The following is a 19781-nucleotide window of genomic DNA, read 5'->3' on the forward strand; positions in this document are numbered from 1 at the left end:
GGGAAAGCTGAGAAAGTACCTTGGCCTATGAATGTGACGTCACGGAGAACCAACCGCAGCCACCACATCCATATCCCTCAGCCAATCCCAACTTTTGGTCGCTTTTCTGATGTTTTTGGGCCTGAAGGTCTCGTGCTTGCTGACTGGATCCGAACTACAATTCCCAGGAGGCTTTGCATCACAAGGCTTCTGTTTCACCCTCTGATTGGGCTAGTGGAACTACGTTTCCCATAGTTCCCGGCGGCGGGCTCCTGCTTCCGGCCTACGTGTCTCCTAGGAAAAAGTCCGGTTAGAGGCGTGGTGACATGGCTCCTCCGGCTCCCGGCGCGGCCTCTGGAGGCTCCGGAGATGTAGACGAGCTGTTTGACGTGAAGAACGCTTTCTACATCGGCAGCTACCAGCAGTGCATCAACGAGGCGCAGCGAGTGAAGGTGAGCGGCGGGCGGAGCTGCTTCCGGCACGCTCTGCGGCTGGGGTTTGGCGGAGGCGGTTTCTTTTACAGCCAAGGCTGGTTTTGAACTAACTGTAGGCGAGACTGACCTTGAAGCCCTGCGCCTTCAGTCTCCACCTCTCCAGTGCTGGATGACAGCCTCGCACCCCTGTGCCTACCCCCGAAATCCTATTGGTTGATTGACAGGGCCTCACTTCGTAGTCCAGGTGACAGCTGTGAGCCACTGGTTCTACCTTAAAAACCTCTTATTATTTCTTTTTCTTTCCTTTCTTTTTTCTTTCTTTGCTTTTTTAAGTCTCTAAAGCCAGGCGTCGTGATGCACGCCTTCTATTCCAGCACTTGGGATGCAGAGGCAGGCTGATCTCTGTGAGTTCAGGACCAGCCTGGTCTACAAAGTGAGTCTGGGACAGCCAGGACTACACAGAGAAACCCTGTCTCAAAAAACAAAAAACCAAAACAAAAGAAAGAATAGGCCTAGGCCATAGGTGGTGGTTCATGCCTTTAATCACAGCACCCAGAGACAGAGGCAGGTGGATCTCTGAAGTTCCAGGCCAGCCAGGGCTACACAGAAAAACTCTATCTTGAATTCTACCCTCATTAAAAAGTACAGTTATAGCCAGGCAGTGATGGCGCAAGCCTTTAATCCCAGCACTTGGGATGCAGAGGCAGGCCGATCTCTGTGAGTTCAGGACCAGCCTGGTCTACAAAGTGAGTCCAGGACAGCCAGGGCTACACAGAGAAACCCTGTCTCGAAAAACCAAAAAAAGAAAGAAAGAAAGAAAGAATAGGCCTAGGCCATCGGTGGTGGTTCGTGCCTTTAATTGCAGCACTCAGAGACAGAGGCAGGTGGATTTCTGAAGTTCCAGGCCAGCCAGGGCTACACAGAAAAACCCTATCTTGAATTCTACCCTCATTAAAAAGTACAGTTATAGCCAGGCTGTGCTGGCACACGCCTTTAATCCCAGCACTCGGGAGGCAGAGGCAGGCGGATCTCTGTGAGTTCGAGGCCAGCCTGGTCTACAAAGCGACTCCAGGACAGTCAAGGCTACACAGAGAAACCCTGTCTTGGATAAAAAGACAAACACAAAAATCCCAATAAAAAGTACAGTTATAAAAGGAAGACAGGGAGGCCCCAAACTCCCCATATTGCTGAAGAACCTGAGTTCCCGCGTCCACTCTGGAGCGGTAGGGTCACAGGTGTGCAGAGCCACGCCCAATTTATGCTAGGCATGGAAAACAGCTTCTAGGCAAGTGCTGTCCCAACTAAATCCCAGCCCTGGTTTTGTTTGTTTGTTTTTTTAAGACTTATTTATCATGTATACAGTGTTCTGCCTACATGAACCCTTGCACGCAAGAAGAGGACACCAGATCTCATTATAGATGGTCATAAGCCACCATGCGGTTGCTGAGATTTCAACTCAGGACCTTTGGAAGAGCAGCCAGTGCTCTTAACCTCTGAGCCATCTCTCCAGCCTGATTTTGTTTTATTTTAAACAATCTCACATAGCCCAGGCTGGCCTTCTATTCAGTAGTCTTGCCTCTGCCTCCCTGATGCAGCATGGCAGGCGTGTACCGCAATGCCGCCCTTGCCTTTAGTTCATAAAGGATGGGAACGGTGTTTGCTTTTGGTTTTTGTTGTTGTTGCTTTCGATTTTGGTTTTTCAAGACAGGGTTCTCTGTGTAGCTTGGCTGGCTGTCCTGGACTCACTTTGTAGACCAGACTGGCCTCGAACTCACAGTGATCCACCTGCCTCTGCCTCCCAAGTGCTGGGATTAAAGGTGTGCGCCGCCACCACCTGGCTGAGAACATCAGCCTGCTCTTGACAAGGTCAGGCAGTCACTCACTCCTCAGCTCGAATGCATGTGGAAAATACAACAGCACTCCTGCTGGGCACAGTGAGAGAAGGCTTGATGGAACACCAAGCTCCCCAGGTGCGTCAGCCTTGGCAACAGAGACAGAGCAGGCAGTCCAAAAATGGTGGCAGAATGGGTTGTGGACAGTGGTGGTCCTAGGCAGGGCGCTGATGGGCTCAGGTAGAATGCTTCAGCATTGTCACCAGGCTAACACGTAGGAGCTGGAGGGCCCTGGTTTGTTTGGGTTCTGTTTAGTTCCACCGCCTAGCATTTCCAGTGGGTGTGTATTGGCTGCTGACTTCCTGAGCTCCTAGAAGGCTCTCTCTAGTCCCAGGCTCTCCTGTCTCGGAACAGGCAGGTGTGGGGTCCCATCATACTCAGAACCCCTTATGTCTCCCTCTGGTTGCTTTCTTCTGTATCTCGATTTTAAGGCCTTGTGTGGTTAGGTATAAATTGCTGATTCTGGACTCTGAATGCTAGAAATTCCGGACAATGAATGATTAGTATGTTTAGTCGCCAGGCATTGGCCCAGCAAGCCACCTTGGTGACCCAGGCACCTTCCTTCGTTTCCTTATAGTTTTTTGTTGTTGGTGGTGGTGGTTTTGTTTTGTTTTGGTTTGGTTTTTTGAGACAGAGTTTCTCTGTGTAACAGCTCTGGCTGTCCGTAGTCCGGGCTGGCCTTGAACTCATGGAGATCCACCTGCCTCTGCCTCCCAAGTGCAGGGATTAAAGGCTCCTTATAGTTTTTGTTTGTTTCTTTCTTTTGTTCTGTTTTGTTTGGATGACACCGGGGCGCTCATGTACCTGTCGGATGCTCTCTAGCTCTAGCCCTGCCCTGTGTCCTTGCCTAGTGTTGACGTAAGCTTGTGTTAGCTCTCTCGTCTGTCCCTTTTGCACCCACCACAGGCCCCCTCCACATCCATGCCTCAGACACCATCCGCGCCAGCCCATGTGTGGGGATCTCAGGCAAGCTTCAGCTGACTTCCAAGGACACCTTTAGCCGCCCTTCTGGAACCTTCAGACCGCATGGGACCTGGTCATGTATCTGATTTTTCCTAGCAGGGAGGGCATTAGGATTGTGGGTGGCTTGAGACAGGGCCTCTTCCTGCCTCAACATCCTGCCCCATGAAAGATGCTAGTTGCTAGACTGTGGTGATCAGGAACCCCTTAGGGTGTGTAGTCCTGAGTGCTGGGGACTGAACACACCTGACAAGGGCTCTGCCACCTCAGGGCTCCTCAGCCCACACCTCTGCGCTTCAGTGGAACATACAGGCCTTTAGCTGCAGAAAAGCTAGCAGCTCTCAATTGCCTCACTCCTTCCAAAGTGGTCGGTTGAGGGATGTGCTCGGTGTCCTTCACACTCAGCTGTACCGGCTTTGAGGGATGCTGGGAAGGCCTATGCTCAGTGTCCTTCATGCTCAGCTGTACTGGCTTTGAGGGATGCTGGGAAGGCCTACGCTCTTTATCCCCAGCATAGACCCAGGCTGTCCTGGGTCTCAGCCTCCTGGGTGGTGCTGGGGTCACAGTCTGGCACCTGCAGCTCCCACCAACCAGGTCTGCAGGTCAATCCTGTTCTCATTTCCTGCTGCACAGTCTTAGGGGCCTTGGCCCTGCAGGGTGTGAAACTACCTCTTCTGTACACTGGGCAGCCGAGGCTGGAGGGCGGCCATGTTTGATGGTGCCCCTCTCTGAGTGTCCTGAGAGTCACTTACTCCCAGCATGAAGGCGGCAGAGGCAGGAAGACCCAACTTGTTCTCAGCTAAGTAGTGAGTTTTGAGGCCAGCCTTGTCTACAATGAAACCCTATTGGAGAGTGTTGTGTGCACTATGTAGTCAGATGCTGATTTCTGTGCCCTTTCTTCCTCTCTCTCTCTCTCTCTCTCTTTTCCTTTGGAGAGGGGATGGGTTTCAAGACAGGGTTTCTCTGTGTGACCTTGACTGTCCTGGACTTGCTTTGTAGACCTTGAGCTCACAGTGATCCACCTGCCTCTGCCTGCCTGAGTGCTGGGATTACAGGTGCGCATCCCATGCGTTGTCATTTCTATGAAGCAGCTCCTGTCTCAGTGTTGTGTGAAACGTCTGCTTCATCGCTTCTTTCTTTTACTTCTTTATTAAGTATACAGTGCCTGCACATACACCTGCAGGCCAGAAGAGGGCACCAGATCTCACTATAGATGGTTATGAGCCACCATGTGGTCACTGGGAATTGAGCTCAGGACCTTTGGAAGAGCAGCCAGTGCTCTCAACCTCTGAGCCATCGCTCCAGCCCCCTTCATCACTTCTGATTGGTTAATAAAGAGCTGAACAGCCAATGGCTCAGCAGGAGAATTAAGGTGGGACTTCTGCTCTCAAGGAGAGGAGGGTCCTAGGTGGAGAGCTGAGAGAGGGAGAGAGAAAGTTGAGAAGGAGGAGTCACCATGAGGAGAGTCACCATGGAGAGAGACAAAATCGGAGCAGGAGCAGCCAGAGTGAGACTAAGATGGCAGGTAACAGGCCGCACATGTGGCAGGAAGTGGCCAGTGTCAGGATAGGTCAGGTTAATTTAGATTGAGTTAACTGAGAATCTGCCCAGCTATCGTCCTAAAGCTATTATTGATAAATGTAATGGTCTTTGTGTCATCATTTAGGGCTAAAGCTGACATAGACAGCCCTGACTTACATTTGGTGGCCAATATGGGGCACCAATTATTGTAAGGTGGTGGCGCACACCATTAATCCCAGCACTCGGGAGGCAGAGGCAGGCGGATCGCTCACTACAAAGTCAGTCCAGGACAATCAAAGCTACACAGAGAGACCCCATCTTGAAAAAAAAATACGCTGAGACCTCTTAATATTTTAAAGCTTAGGCCTTAGCTGGGCAGACACTCAGCTAGTTCATTTACGTTAACCTGACCACCTGGCCCCGTCCTGCCCCCTGGCTAGCTATACCTTCCAGCCCTGTAGTCACTTGGGTGTCCTCTTCTGTCTCCTGATGAAAAGTTCCTCCTAATAAGACCCTCCTCTTTCTTCTTCCCAGAGTCCCCTTCTCCCTACCAGGAAGTCCTGTCTTCTACTTCCTGCCCCGCTAGTGGCCATCAGCTTTTTATTAAGGCCAGTCAGAGAATGCCTTAGGTGGGTGAGGGAGGACAGAGACACACCCACTACAGTGTGAGTGAATATCATCTCTACAAAACCCCAAAACTCCCTCAATAGGAAAATTAGCTTGTCAGCACCCAGCAGGGCTCGCATGCAGGCGGCTGGTGTGCCCAGAATGGCACTATACTTTGGGACACCTGGGATGCTGGTGGAGCCTCAGGCTCACATTGGTTGAGATACGCTTAGGGTTTTCCACACCGTGCGCCTTCTGTGGAGGCTCCCCTGTGGCGTTTGGGTCTCCTGGGTTCCAGCTGAAGCCCAGAGCTATCAGCCTGGGTACCACAGGAAGCTGATGAGCAGGCGCCTCTGCCTCACTCTGCCCATCTCCCAACAGCTTTCCAGTCCTGAGAGAGAAGTGGAGAGGGACGTCTTCCTGTACAGAGCGTACCTCGCACAGGTGAGTGTGGGCAACCTAGGGTGGGGCACAGGGTACTCTACAGGAAAGCTGTGGATAGCCAGGCCAAGGCCACGTCAGGATTCCTCACGTGTGCTCAGAGGACAGCTTGTTGGACTCTGTTCTCCTGAGAATTTAACTTGGCAGCCATCTCACGTAGCCCAGGCTGGCCTTGATTCACTGTGGAGCCCAAGATGACCTTGTTCCCCCTGCTTCCCCTCCCCCTTACCACAGTGCCTGGCCTCTTCATCACCACATAAGACACTGAGGTGTTTCCACCTGTTCTAAAAACAACCCCACCAGGCATAGTGGTGCACACCTTAATCCCAGCACTCGGGAGGCAGAGGCAGGTGGATCACTGAGTTCAAGGTCTACAAAGCGAGTCCAGGACAGCCAAGGCTAACACGGAGAGACTCTGTCTGGAAAAAAACTAAAAACAACCCCAAGCTGTGTAGGATGGAACAGGCCTGTCACCACAGTGCTTGGACGGCTGAGGCAGGAGGAGCTCAGGCTTGAGGGTAGCCTGGGCTACACAGCAAGATTCTGCTGAAAAAATACATTTTTCTGCCAGGTGGTGGTGGCGCACGCCTTTAATCCCAGCACTCGGGAGGCAGAGGCAGATGGATCTCTGAGTTCAAGGCCAGCCTGGTAGTCCTGTAGCCTGAGACAGCCAAGGCTACACGGAGAAACCCTGTCTTGAAAAACAAAAAACAAAACAAAATATATTTCTAGTAACCTCTTAAAAGGCTTCCTGACTCTGGCCCAGGGCAGGCTGAGGTGCTGCAGGAGCCTGGTAAGCGGCCCCAGAGTGGAGTGTGTGTCACCAGTCACATCCTAGGTCCTACGCTCCTCCACGTGGGTCAGGGGAAAGCTGGCTGTGGCTTCCCAAGACGGTGTGGTGATACATACATAGTCCCCAGCACCTGGAAGGCTGAGGCAGGGGGATTACTGCAGATCTGAGAGCAGCCTAGGAAAGAGAGAGTAGAGCAAGAGATGGGGTGGCTCCAGAAGTATCCATGAGTGTCAGGAAGGGGCCTGCCAGGTGGGGCACAGCAGTCACTCTGTCCCCACACCGCTGACACCGTGTACCCAGCCACGGCAGCAGGACATTGTTGGGTGACTGGTGAAGGCAAAGCTGGCCATCTTGCTGCCTGCTGCTGGCCCATATGACACTGTGCTGGCTTGGGCAGTGTGGGTGATGGTAGCTGCCAGTTGGGAGCACAGATCCTTCAGGGAGGAAGGACTGATGTGCACCTGTGACCGACCACAGAGGAAGTACGGTGTGGCCCTGGACGAGATCAAGCCCTCCTCGGCCCCAGAGCTCCAGGCTGTGCGCATGTTTGCAGAGTACCTGGCCAGTGAAAGCCGGAGGTAAGGCTTGGCTGGGGGAAGCAGCCCAGCGTCTGCTCCAACCTGCAGAGGGAGGGCAAGGTTTCCTGCTTCCCACCTTCCCTTGCTGGTGTCTCCACTTCCCTCACCTGCTTGGCAGAGCTGGTGATAGACCCCCTCGGGTAGCGCTGTGCCGGGTGGGGCATGGCTGTATGTTGAGTGTGCGCAGCAGGCATGCAGTCTTGGCTTCCATTCCTAGCACAGAAAAGGGCATGGGGTCTCTGGGGACAGTTCACCAAGCCCAGTTCCAGAGCCTCAGACCCAACATGAGGGGACCTGAGAGCACTGTCCCTCCTAGCAGCCGACTGGCCACACCCAGGGTAAGAGTGTCCCGCCTGCTTCTGCAGAACCCAGGCCTGCACACAAGGCCTGGCACAGAGGCCTGTAGGAGTTCCCCCCCAACCCCCAACCCCCAGGTTGGCATGTTCAGGTGCAGTTTCTCAGCCGCCATGTGCAGCCCTCACAGCTGGCCTGGCACACCTGCGCCCACCTCTCTAGCCTGCTTTGCTGTCTGCCTGAGAATGAACGGCTCGAGGCCTCATGGGCCGGGCACTGCCGTGGCCTGCTGGGTGGCCTGCTGCTCATTGTTGTGCACCCCTGGGCTGACACACCTCCTCGGGCTCTGCCTTAGCATTGCTCTGAGCAGCCCCGTCTCGCAGGGATGCCATTGTGGTGGAGCTGGACCGCGAGATGAGCAGGAGTGTGGATGTAACCAATACCACCTTCCTGCTCATGGCCGCCTCCATCTACTTCCATGACCAGAACCCGGACGCAGCCCTGCGCACCCTGCATCAGGGCGACAGCCTGGAGTGGTGAGTAGCCTAGAGCCTGTGTCCTTGTACCTTTCCTGAGACAGGGTCTCACTGGGGCCCATTCTGTCCCTACCTGACACAAGTTGTCCTCTGAGCTCGACATGTGTGCTTGGGCACATGCGTGTGTAAACACACACACACACATATGCATGCACGCTCGCAAGTCATATACAAAGAAAAAAAAACTAAGCTAGGCGTGGTGGCGCACGCCTTTAATCCCAGCACTCAGGAGGCAGAGGCAGGCGGATCGCTGTGAGTTCAAGAACCTGGTCTACAAAACAAGTTGAGGACAGCCAGAGCTACACAGAGAAATCCTGTCTTAAAAAACAAAAGAAAACTAGGAAGGTCCGAGCTGAAGGATCCTGGGGGGAAGGATGACGGTAAAAGACAAGAAATGGGGTGAGCAGCCCAGGCATAGCCAAATCCCGGCTCTTAGAAAGTTGAGCTTTATCTATGTAGGTTTTCTTTGGGGACAGGTGACATGTAGCACAGTGCGTGTGTGTGCTGCAGACTAGAGCACCATTTGTGGGAGTCGGTTCTGCCCGCCATGTGGACCCTGGAGACCACGACAGCAGGCTTCGCAGCAAGACCCTGACCCTGACCCGTCTCTCGGGTGCCTTGGGGTTTGAAGCTAGCCTGGGCAACATAGTGAGAGAACTTGTTTCAAGCTGAAGGTGGGGACAGGCAAGGGCATTTTCCTGTCATCCCAAAAAGTTGGAGGTAGGCAGAGGAGGGTCTGGAATTCAAGGTCACCCCAGCTAATGTAAACTTGAGTCTAGATCAGGCGACATGGAGCTCAGTCTGAAAGAGAGCAAGGCCCCAGGCTCCAGGCTGAAACTGGAGGGACGTGAGTGGAGAGCACAGGTGGCATCGGCGCTGCCGGCCCAGCCTGCTTCGTGTCTTCCTGGGAGCTGAGGTGGAGGCTGCTGAGGTGCTGCAGGCCAGGGCCTCAGCAGTGCTGTGTTCACCCCACACAGAGGCAGGGGCGGGCCTGGGCCCTCTGCTCAGCCTGGGGGTGCACACAGCAGGGTCCACCTGCACATCTGACCCCACAGAGCCCAGGGGAGATTCCAGATCCCTGTAAGCTCATTGGCAAATTGGGGGTGTTTCTCTTGAGTACTGACCACTGCTCTGCCCTGTCCACAGCACGGCCATGACGGTTCAGATCCTTCTCAAGCTGGACAGGCTGGACCTAGCCCGGTGAGCCACAGCCGAGACCACAGTGCCTAGATGGCAGCCTCACGCCCCTGAGGCTTCTCCTTGTTCCTTCTGCTCCATACAAGTGACATGCCACCTTTTACCTACCCCCCCCCCCCGCCCCGCCACGTCCCATGCGCAGACAAGAATGTGGGTGCTCTGCCTGTGGCCCTTTGTAGCGCTGTGGGTGGAGACTGTCCTGCAGGATGACGTGTGGCTCTGCACACGACATTTGGGAGGCCAGGTCTTATCACAGTCCTTGGTGGTGTTTGTGGGTGAGGGAGAAGGGATTTGTTGCTGGGGCCTGAGTAGCAGCTCCCGGGCCTGTGAGAAGCCTGGAGCTTACCCTGGGACCCCACAGTGCACACCTGAGCTCTGTCCCTAAGGAGCATCTCTCTGGGTCCCCACCGTGCAGGGCAGCAGGTGGGCCAGCATGTCTTCTCCACGTCAGCTGGACACAGTGTGCCAGGGTTGGTTCCCACGTGTGAGTCCCCCAGCTCACTCAGCGCCTGGTTTCCTGTGTCCTAGGAAGGAGCTGAAAAAGATGCAGGACCAAGATGAGGACGCCACCCTCACCCAGCTGGCCACTGCCTGGGTCAACCTGGCTGTGGTAAGGCCCTCAGGCATCGGGGGCTGGGGACTGAGAGGTGTCAGTCCTGTGACTGCACCCCCCTGCTCAGCCATGCCTCACCCGCAGCCCTGCAGACACTGGAGGGAGCGCCTGGCCAGCGGCCCAGGCCTCCGAGGTTTGAGGTCTTTGCTCTGCTCTTGGGGCTCCTCTAAGTGACTTGGTGACGGCTCGCTGTCCTTAGCTCCCACTGCCCGCCTCCTGGCGGCTACCATGTTCTGGTCCTGGGCTTGGCCTCCTTTCCCGAGCTCTTTTGTCCTTAAGCCTGTACAAGAGAGCCCAGGTCTCTGGCCTCACACGTGGCCCTCCTCACATGTGGCCCTCCTCACACGTGGCCCTCCTCACATGTGGCCATCCTCACATGTGGTCTCCTCACAAGTGGTCCTCCTCACATGTGGCCCTCACACGTGGCCCTCCTCACATGTGGCCCTCCTTACACGTGGCCCTTCTCACACGTGGTCCTCCTCTTGGGTGGGAATTACCCCAAGCTTCCTGGAGGTTTACTCTTTATTTTCAGTTTAGGGTCTTTTTCTTTTTTTATGGGGCTGGCATGGAACCCAGAGTCTGACTCATGCCTGGCAAGTGCTGTACACTGGGCTACCCCTCAGCCATATTTTAGTTATTTTCATATAAATTTAGCTTTGAGGGATTTTGTTTTGTTTTGTCTAAGGACAAATCTCACACAACCCAGGCTATCATCAGGTTGCCCGTGTAGTAGAGGCTAGTTTAGGATTTCCCATCTTCTTACACCCCACACCCCCACCTGCTGCTGAGATACAGGCTCACACCCCACACCCCCACCTGGTCCATCCCCCACCCTTTTAAGAGCCAATTTGTCCTTAGTTATGTGTGTGTGCACGCGTATGTGTGCGGTGCCCAAGAGGCCAGAAGGTGTGAGAGGCTCACAGGTGGAATTACAGGTGGCTGTTTGCTGTTTGGAATGTGTTCTTTTAAAGAGTAGCAAGTGCTGGCGGCTACTCACCCACCTTCAGCCCTGTGACCTATTCAAAATTAATTTTTAATTTTTGAGCCATGTGGTGGTGGCACACTTCTTTAATCCCAGCACTCAGAAGGCAGAGGTAGGCAGATCTCTGTGAGATCGAGGCCAGCCTGGGCTACACAGAGAAACCCTGTCTTGGAAAGCCAAAAAGAAAATTAATTTTTGTTTTGAGACAGAGCTTCATAAGGTTGCTTATGGTTTGAAGTCACTGTGGGCAGGCCAGCCTTGGGCTGTGTGTGCGTGTTTCCTGGGGGAGGCGGGATGCATGTGCAGAGGGAGATGGAGCTCTGCTCTACAGGCCTGGCAAGCAGCAAGCACCTTCACTTGCCCAAGGCTGGAACTTCTGTCCCCCTGCCTCAGCTGGAGGACAGACCAGCTCTGACAGGCCTCAGTGCTTTTTACTGTTGAGACTCAGTGTCTCAGTGTCCCAGGTTGCCTTTGAGCCCTCGGGTTCAGGTGACCTCACTTCAGTGTTCTGTGGTCCCAGCACATAACACACCACACCCCTGGAATCTGTTTCCACACACAGCATCCAGCAGTGGCTGGAGCTCGGCAGTATGGCGGGGACGGACTCCTGGCCCATGCATGTCTCACACCCCTCAACACAGGGTTCTCTGCAGGAAGGGAGGGACCTGGGTTGTGTTGTCTGGCCAGCAGGTGACTTAGGTGTCCCCACAGGGTGGTGAGAAGCTGCAAGAAGCCTACTACATATTCCAGGAGCTGGCCGACAAGTGCTCACCCACGTTGCTGCTGCTCAATGGCCAGGCAGCCTGCCACTCAGCACAGGGCCGCTGGGAGACCGCAGAAGGTGTGCTGCAGGAGGCGCTGGACAAGGTGGGTCATGCCAGGGCTAGCACGGGCATCTTGGCACCCCGTTACCCACTATACCTCAAGCAAGTGAAAATCCCAGTCCTAGATGGAGCCCTTGGGTAGCCTAATGAGTGGACACACGTGATCTCCAGACCCACTACCCCCTCAACTGCCTGCTGTGTGGTTCTCCAAGGAGACCCCTCACCCTTCAGTCCTTGTTCTCGGTGTCCAGAGGGCCGGAGTGATGGGCCTGAATTGACGTTAAGAGGCATAGCTGGGCATGGTGGCTCACTCTAATCCTTACACTTGGGGGACAGAGGCAGGTTGATCTCTGAATTTGAGGCCATTTTGTTTTTGTTTTTTTTTTAATATGGAACGCTTCATGAATTTGCGTGTCATCCTTGTGCAGGGGCCATGCTAATCTTCTCTGTATTGTTCCAATTTTAGTATATGTGCTGCCGAAGCGAGCACTACAGAGCTTTTTTTTTTTTTTTTTTTTTTTTTTTTTGGTTTTTCAAGATAAGGTCTCTCTGTGTAGCCTTGGCCATCCTGGACTCACTTTGTAGACCAGGCTGGCCTCGAACTCACAGCGATCCGCCTGCCTCTGCCTCCCAAGTGCTGGGATTAAAGGCGTGCGCCACCACGCCCGGCCTCAGAGCTGTTTTTTAAAAATGGAAAGGTCGGGGCTGGAGAGATGGCTCAGTGGTTAAGAGTGCCGCCTGCTCTTCCAGAGGTCCTGAGTTCAATTCCCAGCAACCACATGGTGGCTCACAACCATCTATAATGTGATCTGATACCCTCTTCTGCAGATAAAGCACTCATATACAATAAATAAAATAAATAAATCTTTAAAAATGGAAATGTTGCAGGGCGTTGGTGGTGCACAGTTTAATCCCAGCACTCGGGAGGCAGAGAGAGGTGGATCACTGTGAGTTTGAGGCCAGCCTGGTCTACAAAGCAAGTCCAGGACAGCCAGGGCTACACAGAGAAACCATCTCAAAAAACAAACCAAAAAAAAAAAAAAGGGTGTGTGTGCTAGGGCTCTACCATGCCAAACATGAAACAGATTTTTGCAGTTCACAATGGGATCAATTTTCCTGCAACACAGAACGAGTTCCAGGACAGCCAGAGCTGCACAGAGATACCCTGTCCAGGAAAACAAAAACAGTTGAAGAGATGCCCCGTCCCACCCCGAATGACGCTGGGGCCCAGGCTTTGGGCTGTTGTTGCTTAGAGATAGAGCCCTTACCTCATATGCACAAGGCTCTGAAATGGCTTCAGGAAGGACTGAGGTTAGGGCCTGTCACCTCAGCATTCAGGAATCTACAACAGGAGGATAATGAATTTGAAGCCACAAATCAAGAAAGTCATGTATGGAGTGAGCACCCCACAGGGGAAGTCTGCCCAGTCACTGCTGGGGTACCACCAGGCTTGTGTACCAAGTACCTGCTACCGACTGTGCCAGACCCAGGTCAAGGTGGTGGGTTCCTGCATTACCTGGGAGAAGCAGGAGCCTTTGTGGGCACAGGCTTTGGGGAGTTTTAGACATGGGTGCAGTGTGTGGCTAGTTGGTTCCTATCTGCTCCCCAACCCTCACATAGAGCTGGCCTGCCCTGATGGAGAAGGGCTGCTGCTGTAACTGTTGAGGGTGGGGTGGTGCCAGCAAAGCTGGGAGGCTGGACCCAGGCCAGGCTGAGCAGGAGGACCCCCCTGCCTTGCAGAGTGCATGGGGAAGGGCTCTGGGACTGCCTGGGCCCACCCGCCTTCCCTGTGGTGGCTTAGGCTGCCTGCTTTCTGGCCCCAGACAGATACTGGTCTGTGTGTTCATGACTTGGGTTTGCTGATGCCTGTTCCCCGTCTGTTTCCAGGACAGCGGCCACCCCGAGACCCTCATCAACCTCATTGTACTGTCTCAGCACCTGGGCAAGCCCCCTGAGGTAGGCTAAGCCTCTTCATGGAGGTGGGGACCAGGGAGGCAGAGTCCAGTGGGAGCTGGGGGGAGAGGAAGCTGGCACAGGTTTCTGCACAGGTAAGCAGGATGCAGCCCTGAGCCAACTGTCCCAACAACACTGCTGTCCCAGTCAGGGACAGACAGGCATCCTGGGTGCAGTGTGGAGTGTCGGCACAACCACCCTGGTTCTAGGTCCTAGAGCAGTGGTTCTCAACCTGGGCTCACACATCAGATCTCCTGCTCGTCAGATCTATCTACACTATACCCACAGCAGCAGCAAAATTACAACTATGAAGTAGTAACAATGATTTTTGGTTGGGGTCAGCACGTGAGGAAGTGTATTCAAGGGCTGCAGCATTAGGAGGATGGGGAGACACTGTCCTGGAGTTTAGGACATGTCAGCTCACAAAGCCTCATCAGCCTGTCTCCCCATGTGTCCCACCCCATCCTGGCCACTCTCTAGGGACCTCCGCTCCACACTGAAGGCTAGCCTGGTGCCCAGCCTAGCTGCCTGGGATCCTACAGGAGAGCCTGGTGCCCAGCCTAGCTGCCTGGGATCCCACAGGAGAGCCTGGTGCCCAGCCTAGATGCCTGGGATCCCACAGGAGAGCCTGGTGCCCAGCCTAGCTGCCTGGGATCCCACAGGAGAGCCTGGTGCCCAGCCTAGATGCCTGGGATCCCACAGGAGAGCCTGGTGCCCAGCCTAGCTGCCTGGGATCCTACAGGAGAGCCTGGTGCCCAGCCTAGCTGCCTGGGATCCTACAGGAGAGCCTGGTGCCCAGCCTAGCTGCCTGGGATCCCACAGGAGGGCCTGGTGCCCAGCCTAGCTGCCAGGGATCCTACAGGAGAGCCTGGTGCCCAGCCTAGCTGCCTGGGATCCTACAGGAGAGCCTGGTGCCCAGCCTAGCTGCCTGGGATCCCACAGGAGGGCCTGGTGCCCAGCCTAGCTGCCTGGGATCCTACAGGAGAGCCTGGTGCCCAGCCTAGCTGCCTGGGATCCCACAGGAGAGCCTGGTGCCCAGCCTAGCTGCCTGGGATCCTACAGGAGGGCCTGGTGCCCAGCCTAGCTGCCTGGGATCCCACAGGAGAGCCTGGTGCCCAGCCTAGCTGCCTGGGATCCCACAGGAGAGCCTGGTGCCCAGCCTAGCTGCCTGGGATCCTACAGGAGAGCCTGGTGCCCAGCCTAGCTGCCTGGGATCCCACAGGAGAGCCTGGTGCCCAGCCTAGCTGCCTGGGATCCTACAGGAGGGCCTGGTGCCCAGCCTAGCTGCCTGGGATCCCACAGGAGAGCCTGGTGCCCAGCCTAGCTGCCTGGGATCCCACAGGAGAGCCTGGTGCCCAGCCTAGCTGCCTGGGATCCCACAGGAGGGCCTGGTGCCCAGCCTAGGTGCCTGGGATCCTACAGGAGGGCCTGGTGCCCAGCCTAGGTGCCTGGGATCCCACAGGAGAGCCTGGTGCCCAGCCTAGGTGCCTGGGATCCTACAGGAGGGCCTGGTGCCCAGCCTAGGTGCCTGGGATCCTACAGGAGGGCCTGGTGCCCAGCCTAGCTGCCTGGGATCCTACAGGAGAGCCTGGTGCCCAGCCTAGCTGCCTGGGATCCTACAGGAGGGCCTGGTGCCCAGCCTAGCTGCCTGGGATCCTACAGGAGGGCCTGGTGCCCAGCCTAGGTGCCTGGGATCCTACAGGAGAGCCTGGTGCCCAGCCTAGCTGCCTGGGATCCCACAGGAGGGCCTGGTGCCCAGCCTAGCTGCCTGGGATCCTACAGGAGAGCCTGGTGCCCAGCCTAGGTGCCTGGGACCCTACAGGAGGGCCTGGTGCCCAGCCTAGGTGCCTGGGATCCTACAGGAGGGCCTGGTGCCCAGCCTAGCTGCCTGGGATCCTACAGGAGAGCCTGGTGCCCAGCCTAGCTGCCTGGGATCCTACAGGAGAGCCTGGTGCCCAGCCTAGCTGCCTGGGATCCTACAGGAGGGCCTGGTGCCCAGCCTAGATGCCTGGGATCCCACAGGAGGGCCTGGTGCCCAGCCTAGATGCCTGGGATCCCACAGGAGAGCCTGGTGCCCAGCCTAGCTGCCTGGGATCCTACAGGAGAGCCTGGTGCCCAGCCTAGCTGCCTGGGATCCTACAGGAGAGCCTGGTGCCCAGCCTAGCTGCCTGGGATCCTACAGGAGAGCCTGGTGCCCAGCCTAGCTGCCTGGGATCCTACAGGAGGGCCTGGTGCCCAGCCTAGCTGCCTGGGATCCTACAGGAGGGCCTGGTGCCCAGCCTAGCTGCCTGGGATCCTACAGGAGAGCCTGGTGCCCAGCCTAGATGCCTGGGATCCCACAGGAGAGCCTGGTGCCCAGCCTAGATGCCTGGGATCCCACAGGAGAGCCTGGTGCCCAGCCTAGCTGCCTGGGATCCCACAGGAGAGCCTGGTGCCCAGCCTAGCTGCCTGGGATCCCACAGGAGAGCCTGGTGCCCAGCCTAGCTGCCTGGGATCCTACAGGAGAGCCTGGTGCCCAGCCTAGCTGCCTGGGATCCTACAGGAGGGCCTGGTGCCCAGCCTAGCTGCCTGGGATCCTACAGGAGGGCCTAGCTCTGGGCTGGGGTGGCGAGGACCAGAGTCTTCTCCCTCAATGCCACCTTTCTCTGCAGGGCAGAGTGGCTTTTGGGGGTTCTGTGTTCTGCTTCCTCTGTGCCTGTTTTTCCCAGTCAACCAGCCTATGTGCCCCACAGCTTTTGAAATCCCCATATCTGACTCACCCCCCAACAGGTGACAAACCGATACCTGTCACAGCTGAAGGATGCGCACAGGGCCCACCCCTTCATCAAGGAGTACCAGGCCAAGGTGAGCAGGGCAACTGCTGCTGGGGATGGGGATGTGGTCCTGGTGGGGCAGCCTGTGCCGTCTCATGCACGTGTCCTCCCACTGCAGGAGAACGATTTTGATCGCCTGGCACTGCAGTATGCACCTAGCGCCTGAGGGGGAGATGCCCTGCTGACCACACTGTGTGCTGGGTGTTGTCCTCACTTCCTGGTCTGCCAATAAAGTATCTATTGTCTGTCTGCCTGATCGCCATCTGGGGCTTACTCTCACTCTGACAGAAGTGTGTGGGGCAGGACTTGGAGAAAAGAGTCCCACGGTCCCACCTAACGGTACACCACCACTCCCACACTCCAGGCTGCAGAGTACCCACCATAGTCCCATAGCCTTCCCTGTCCTTCAATCCCCAGTCTGTCCCTACAAACACCCCTAGGTAGCTTCAGCTTGCAGGGAAACTGAGGCACAGGCCCACCAGGCATCCATCACAGGACATTGTGACTCAGACCTAGGACCCTAGGCCTTATTGTCAGGGCTGCCACTCTGCATAGCACGATGGCCATAAAGGGTGACTGCCAGGGCAGGGCCAACCGTGCTGCGCCCTGCATACTAGACTGGCCTGTAGTGAGGAGCCCTGAACACAGACGGGATGAAGGCTAATCAGTGCTGTGCTGGAGCCAGGCCTCTTCTGGGCTCTAGAGGACAAGCATTCTGGTTACAGACCACAGGGCAAAGGCCCCTGAGCTGGCCTGTGACCTCCCGTTAACTGCTGGGGTGGCCACCTGACACCACCTCAAGTGCCACTACAGAGTGTCCACTCACACCTGGCCCTGTGGCAGGAGGGGACAGGGCATCAGTGTTGGCCCAGCATGGGCTCTGTTAGGGTCCAGCAGCATTAGCACTGAGCCTTGGTGGCTGCTCAAGCCACGGTGCCCAGGACTCTTGTCCCAGGCCTGCACCAGAAGTCACACACCTCACGGGCAGGCGTTCCAGATCCACTGCCAGGAAGCAGGTCAGGCTGAGCAGGCTTCTTCCCTTACAGGTGGGCACCAGGTTGCCAACAGACCGGAAGGGCTCTTGTCCCTACCTTGCCATCCGACAGCTCAGGAGCCAGTGCAGGAACCCCACACCGGTGAGGGTCTGTAGTCAAGAACATTCGTGGTGAGCCACATCTCTCATTGGGCATTCTTAAGTGAGAGGATCAGGAGTTCAAGGCCAGCCTTAGCTACATCATGAGACCCTGCTGAAGAGGAGATAACCTGTTAGGATCCCACATAACACTTGTTATGATCCCAAGTGTGGAATGGGGGACAGACTTGTGAGAGAACAGGTGATGTTTATCCACTTAGAAGTGGAACCACTGCTGGGTGTGGTAGCAGGTGGATCGCTGTGAGTTTGAGGCCAGCCTGGTCTACAAAGCAAGTCTAGAACAGCCAAGGCTACACAGAGAAACCCTGTCTCGAAAAACCAAAAAGAAAAAACAAAACAAAAAGGAAAGGCAAGCCAGTTGGTGGGGGAGCTTGATTGTTGCCAGCCAAAAACATCCTAGTGGAGGCTGGAGAGATGGCTCAGAGGTTAAGAGCACTGGCTGCTCTTCCAGAGGTTCTGAGTTCAATTTCCAGCAACCACATGGTGCCTCACAACTGTAACTCCTGTTCCAGATGATCTGACACCCTCTCACAGACATATATGCAAGCAAAACACCAGTGCAAATAAATTATTTTTAAAAAGAAAAAACATCCTAGTATAGACTCAGGGAGGATATGCATATGTGTGTGTGTGTGTGTGTGTGTGTGTGTGTGTGTGTGTGTGTGTACACACACATACATACATACATACATACATACATACATGAGCCCAAAACAGGAGGCGGGTTTTTTGGGTCTTGGTATTGTTTGGCTGTTCATCGCTCCACTTCGAGACACTCCTAGAGAGAACTGCTCGGGGAAGGCTTCGAGGCTCTGGGTTCCAGCTGCTGTTCCAGGTTCCAGCAGCAGCTTTCCATTGACTTGCTGGCCTGCTGAAATCCTGCTGACTGCCAGGAGAATCGTTCCTAGGAACTGCTACACAGAAGGTTTCATTCCTGTTTTCCTTAATCTCCTTTTCCTCTTGTTTAGGTTAGTCAGGTTTACTGAGTTCATAAAGTGTAATTGTTAAGGAAATTGAGCCTACACCCTGCCTCAACACAAAGGGCCTGTGAGATGGCTCAGTAGTGTGCCTTTCTAAAAAGCATGGGAGTTTGAGTTTGGATCCCTAGTACCCAAGGGTATAGGTGGCTTGTGTCTGTGCTGGGGGTGGGGGGGGGGGTGGGAGGCTCCCAAGGGCTCTATGCCCTGAGTGAGAGACCCTACCTCAAAAAACAAACAAACAAAAAAAACAGAGCAGGGCTGGAGAGGTGGGTCAGTGGTTAAGGAGGACTGGAGTTGTGATCCCAGCAGCAGTGTCCACCCAGCCAGCTGCAGCCTTTTGCTCCATCTCCAGGGGGCCACCTTCCAGCCCCTGTGGGCTCTTAGACATGTGGCATATTCACACATAGGCGCGTACACGTCATAGTTCTTAAATACTGATGGAGAAAGACAGTGGACCTCCATTCTCAAGCACTTGGCATGTGTGAGTGCACACACTGCATGAGTGCACATGCATGAAACTGGGGGTGCGGCTACATGGGGCAAACCAGGCCTGACGGTACATAACTGCCTTCCAAGCACTCAGAAAGCAGAAACAGGAGAACCAGGAGTTCAAGGCCAACTTCAGCTACAGCGAGGCCGTGCCTCAAAAAAAAAACAAAAAACAAAAACGGCCTGAGGCAGTACTCCGAAGGTCAGCACAAGAGGCCAAGCACGGGAGGAGTCAGCAGAGGAAACAGACCAGGCTAATCTTGGTGGCTTTGGCTAGAAGAGACTGGCCTTTGGACTGTTCCCAGCCGCGCTCCAGGTAACTCCTCCTACCATCTGTCAGCTCCACCCTCGCTGTCTACCAGTGAGCGGCTGGGACACTCAGGCTCCAGAGCTGGCTGCAACCGTAGACCCAGGCACCTGCTCTACATTCAGGAGCCCGATGGGCAGAGGGTGGGTGCGGACCCAAGCATGGGCCGAGTCCCTTTTTAATTGTCTCATTGGGTTGGTTTATTTGTGCGAGTGGAGGTCAGTGAAAATCATCTGTCCTCGCCTTCAGGACGTTAATTTGGTGGCAAGGAGCCTCTCTCGCCGAGCCATCTTGATCGCAGAAGCGCCCCGGGATGGTCGCAGACTGAGCAGTGGACCACCCAGGGCTCGAGAACTACTCCATCTCACAGCAGCGCCGCGGGAGGGCAGGAGGAGGGGCGCCCCGCACCCCGAGGGGCGGGGCCTGAGCCGACCCC

At 55.4% G+C, this 19781-nt stretch overlaps 1 protein-coding gene and 1 non-coding gene across 2 annotated transcripts; one reads left to right on the plus strand and one right to left on the minus strand.

Annotated features, from left to right (window-relative positions):
* The first annotated feature begins 245 nt into the window (after positions 1 to 245).
* Positions 246 to 16661, plus strand: Cope (COPI coat complex subunit epsilon). Its single transcript, XM_051169525.1, has 10 exons — positions 246 to 431; positions 5774 to 5836; positions 7104 to 7204; positions 7882 to 8034; positions 9181 to 9234; positions 9760 to 9841; positions 11538 to 11693; positions 13538 to 13606; positions 16373 to 16447; positions 16535 to 16661. The coding sequence occupies exons 1-10, from the start codon at positions 306 to 308 to the stop codon at positions 16580 to 16582; spliced, it is 927 nt and encodes a 308-aa protein (XP_051025482.1). The 5' UTR covers positions 246 to 305; the 3' UTR covers positions 16583 to 16661.
* LOC127210378 (U6 spliceosomal RNA) lies at positions 12034 to 12140 on the minus strand. Its single transcript, XR_007833288.1, has one exon. It is a non-coding gene; the product is annotated as a U6 spliceosomal RNA (small nuclear RNA).
* Positions 16662 to 19781: the final 3120 nt, after the last annotated feature.

The sequence above is a fragment of the Acomys russatus genome, chromosome 27 (assembly GCF_903995435.1).
Source record: "Acomys russatus chromosome 27, mAcoRus1.1, whole genome shotgun sequence".
NCBI classification, from domain to species: Eukaryota; Metazoa; Chordata; class Mammalia; order Rodentia; family Muridae; genus Acomys; species Acomys russatus.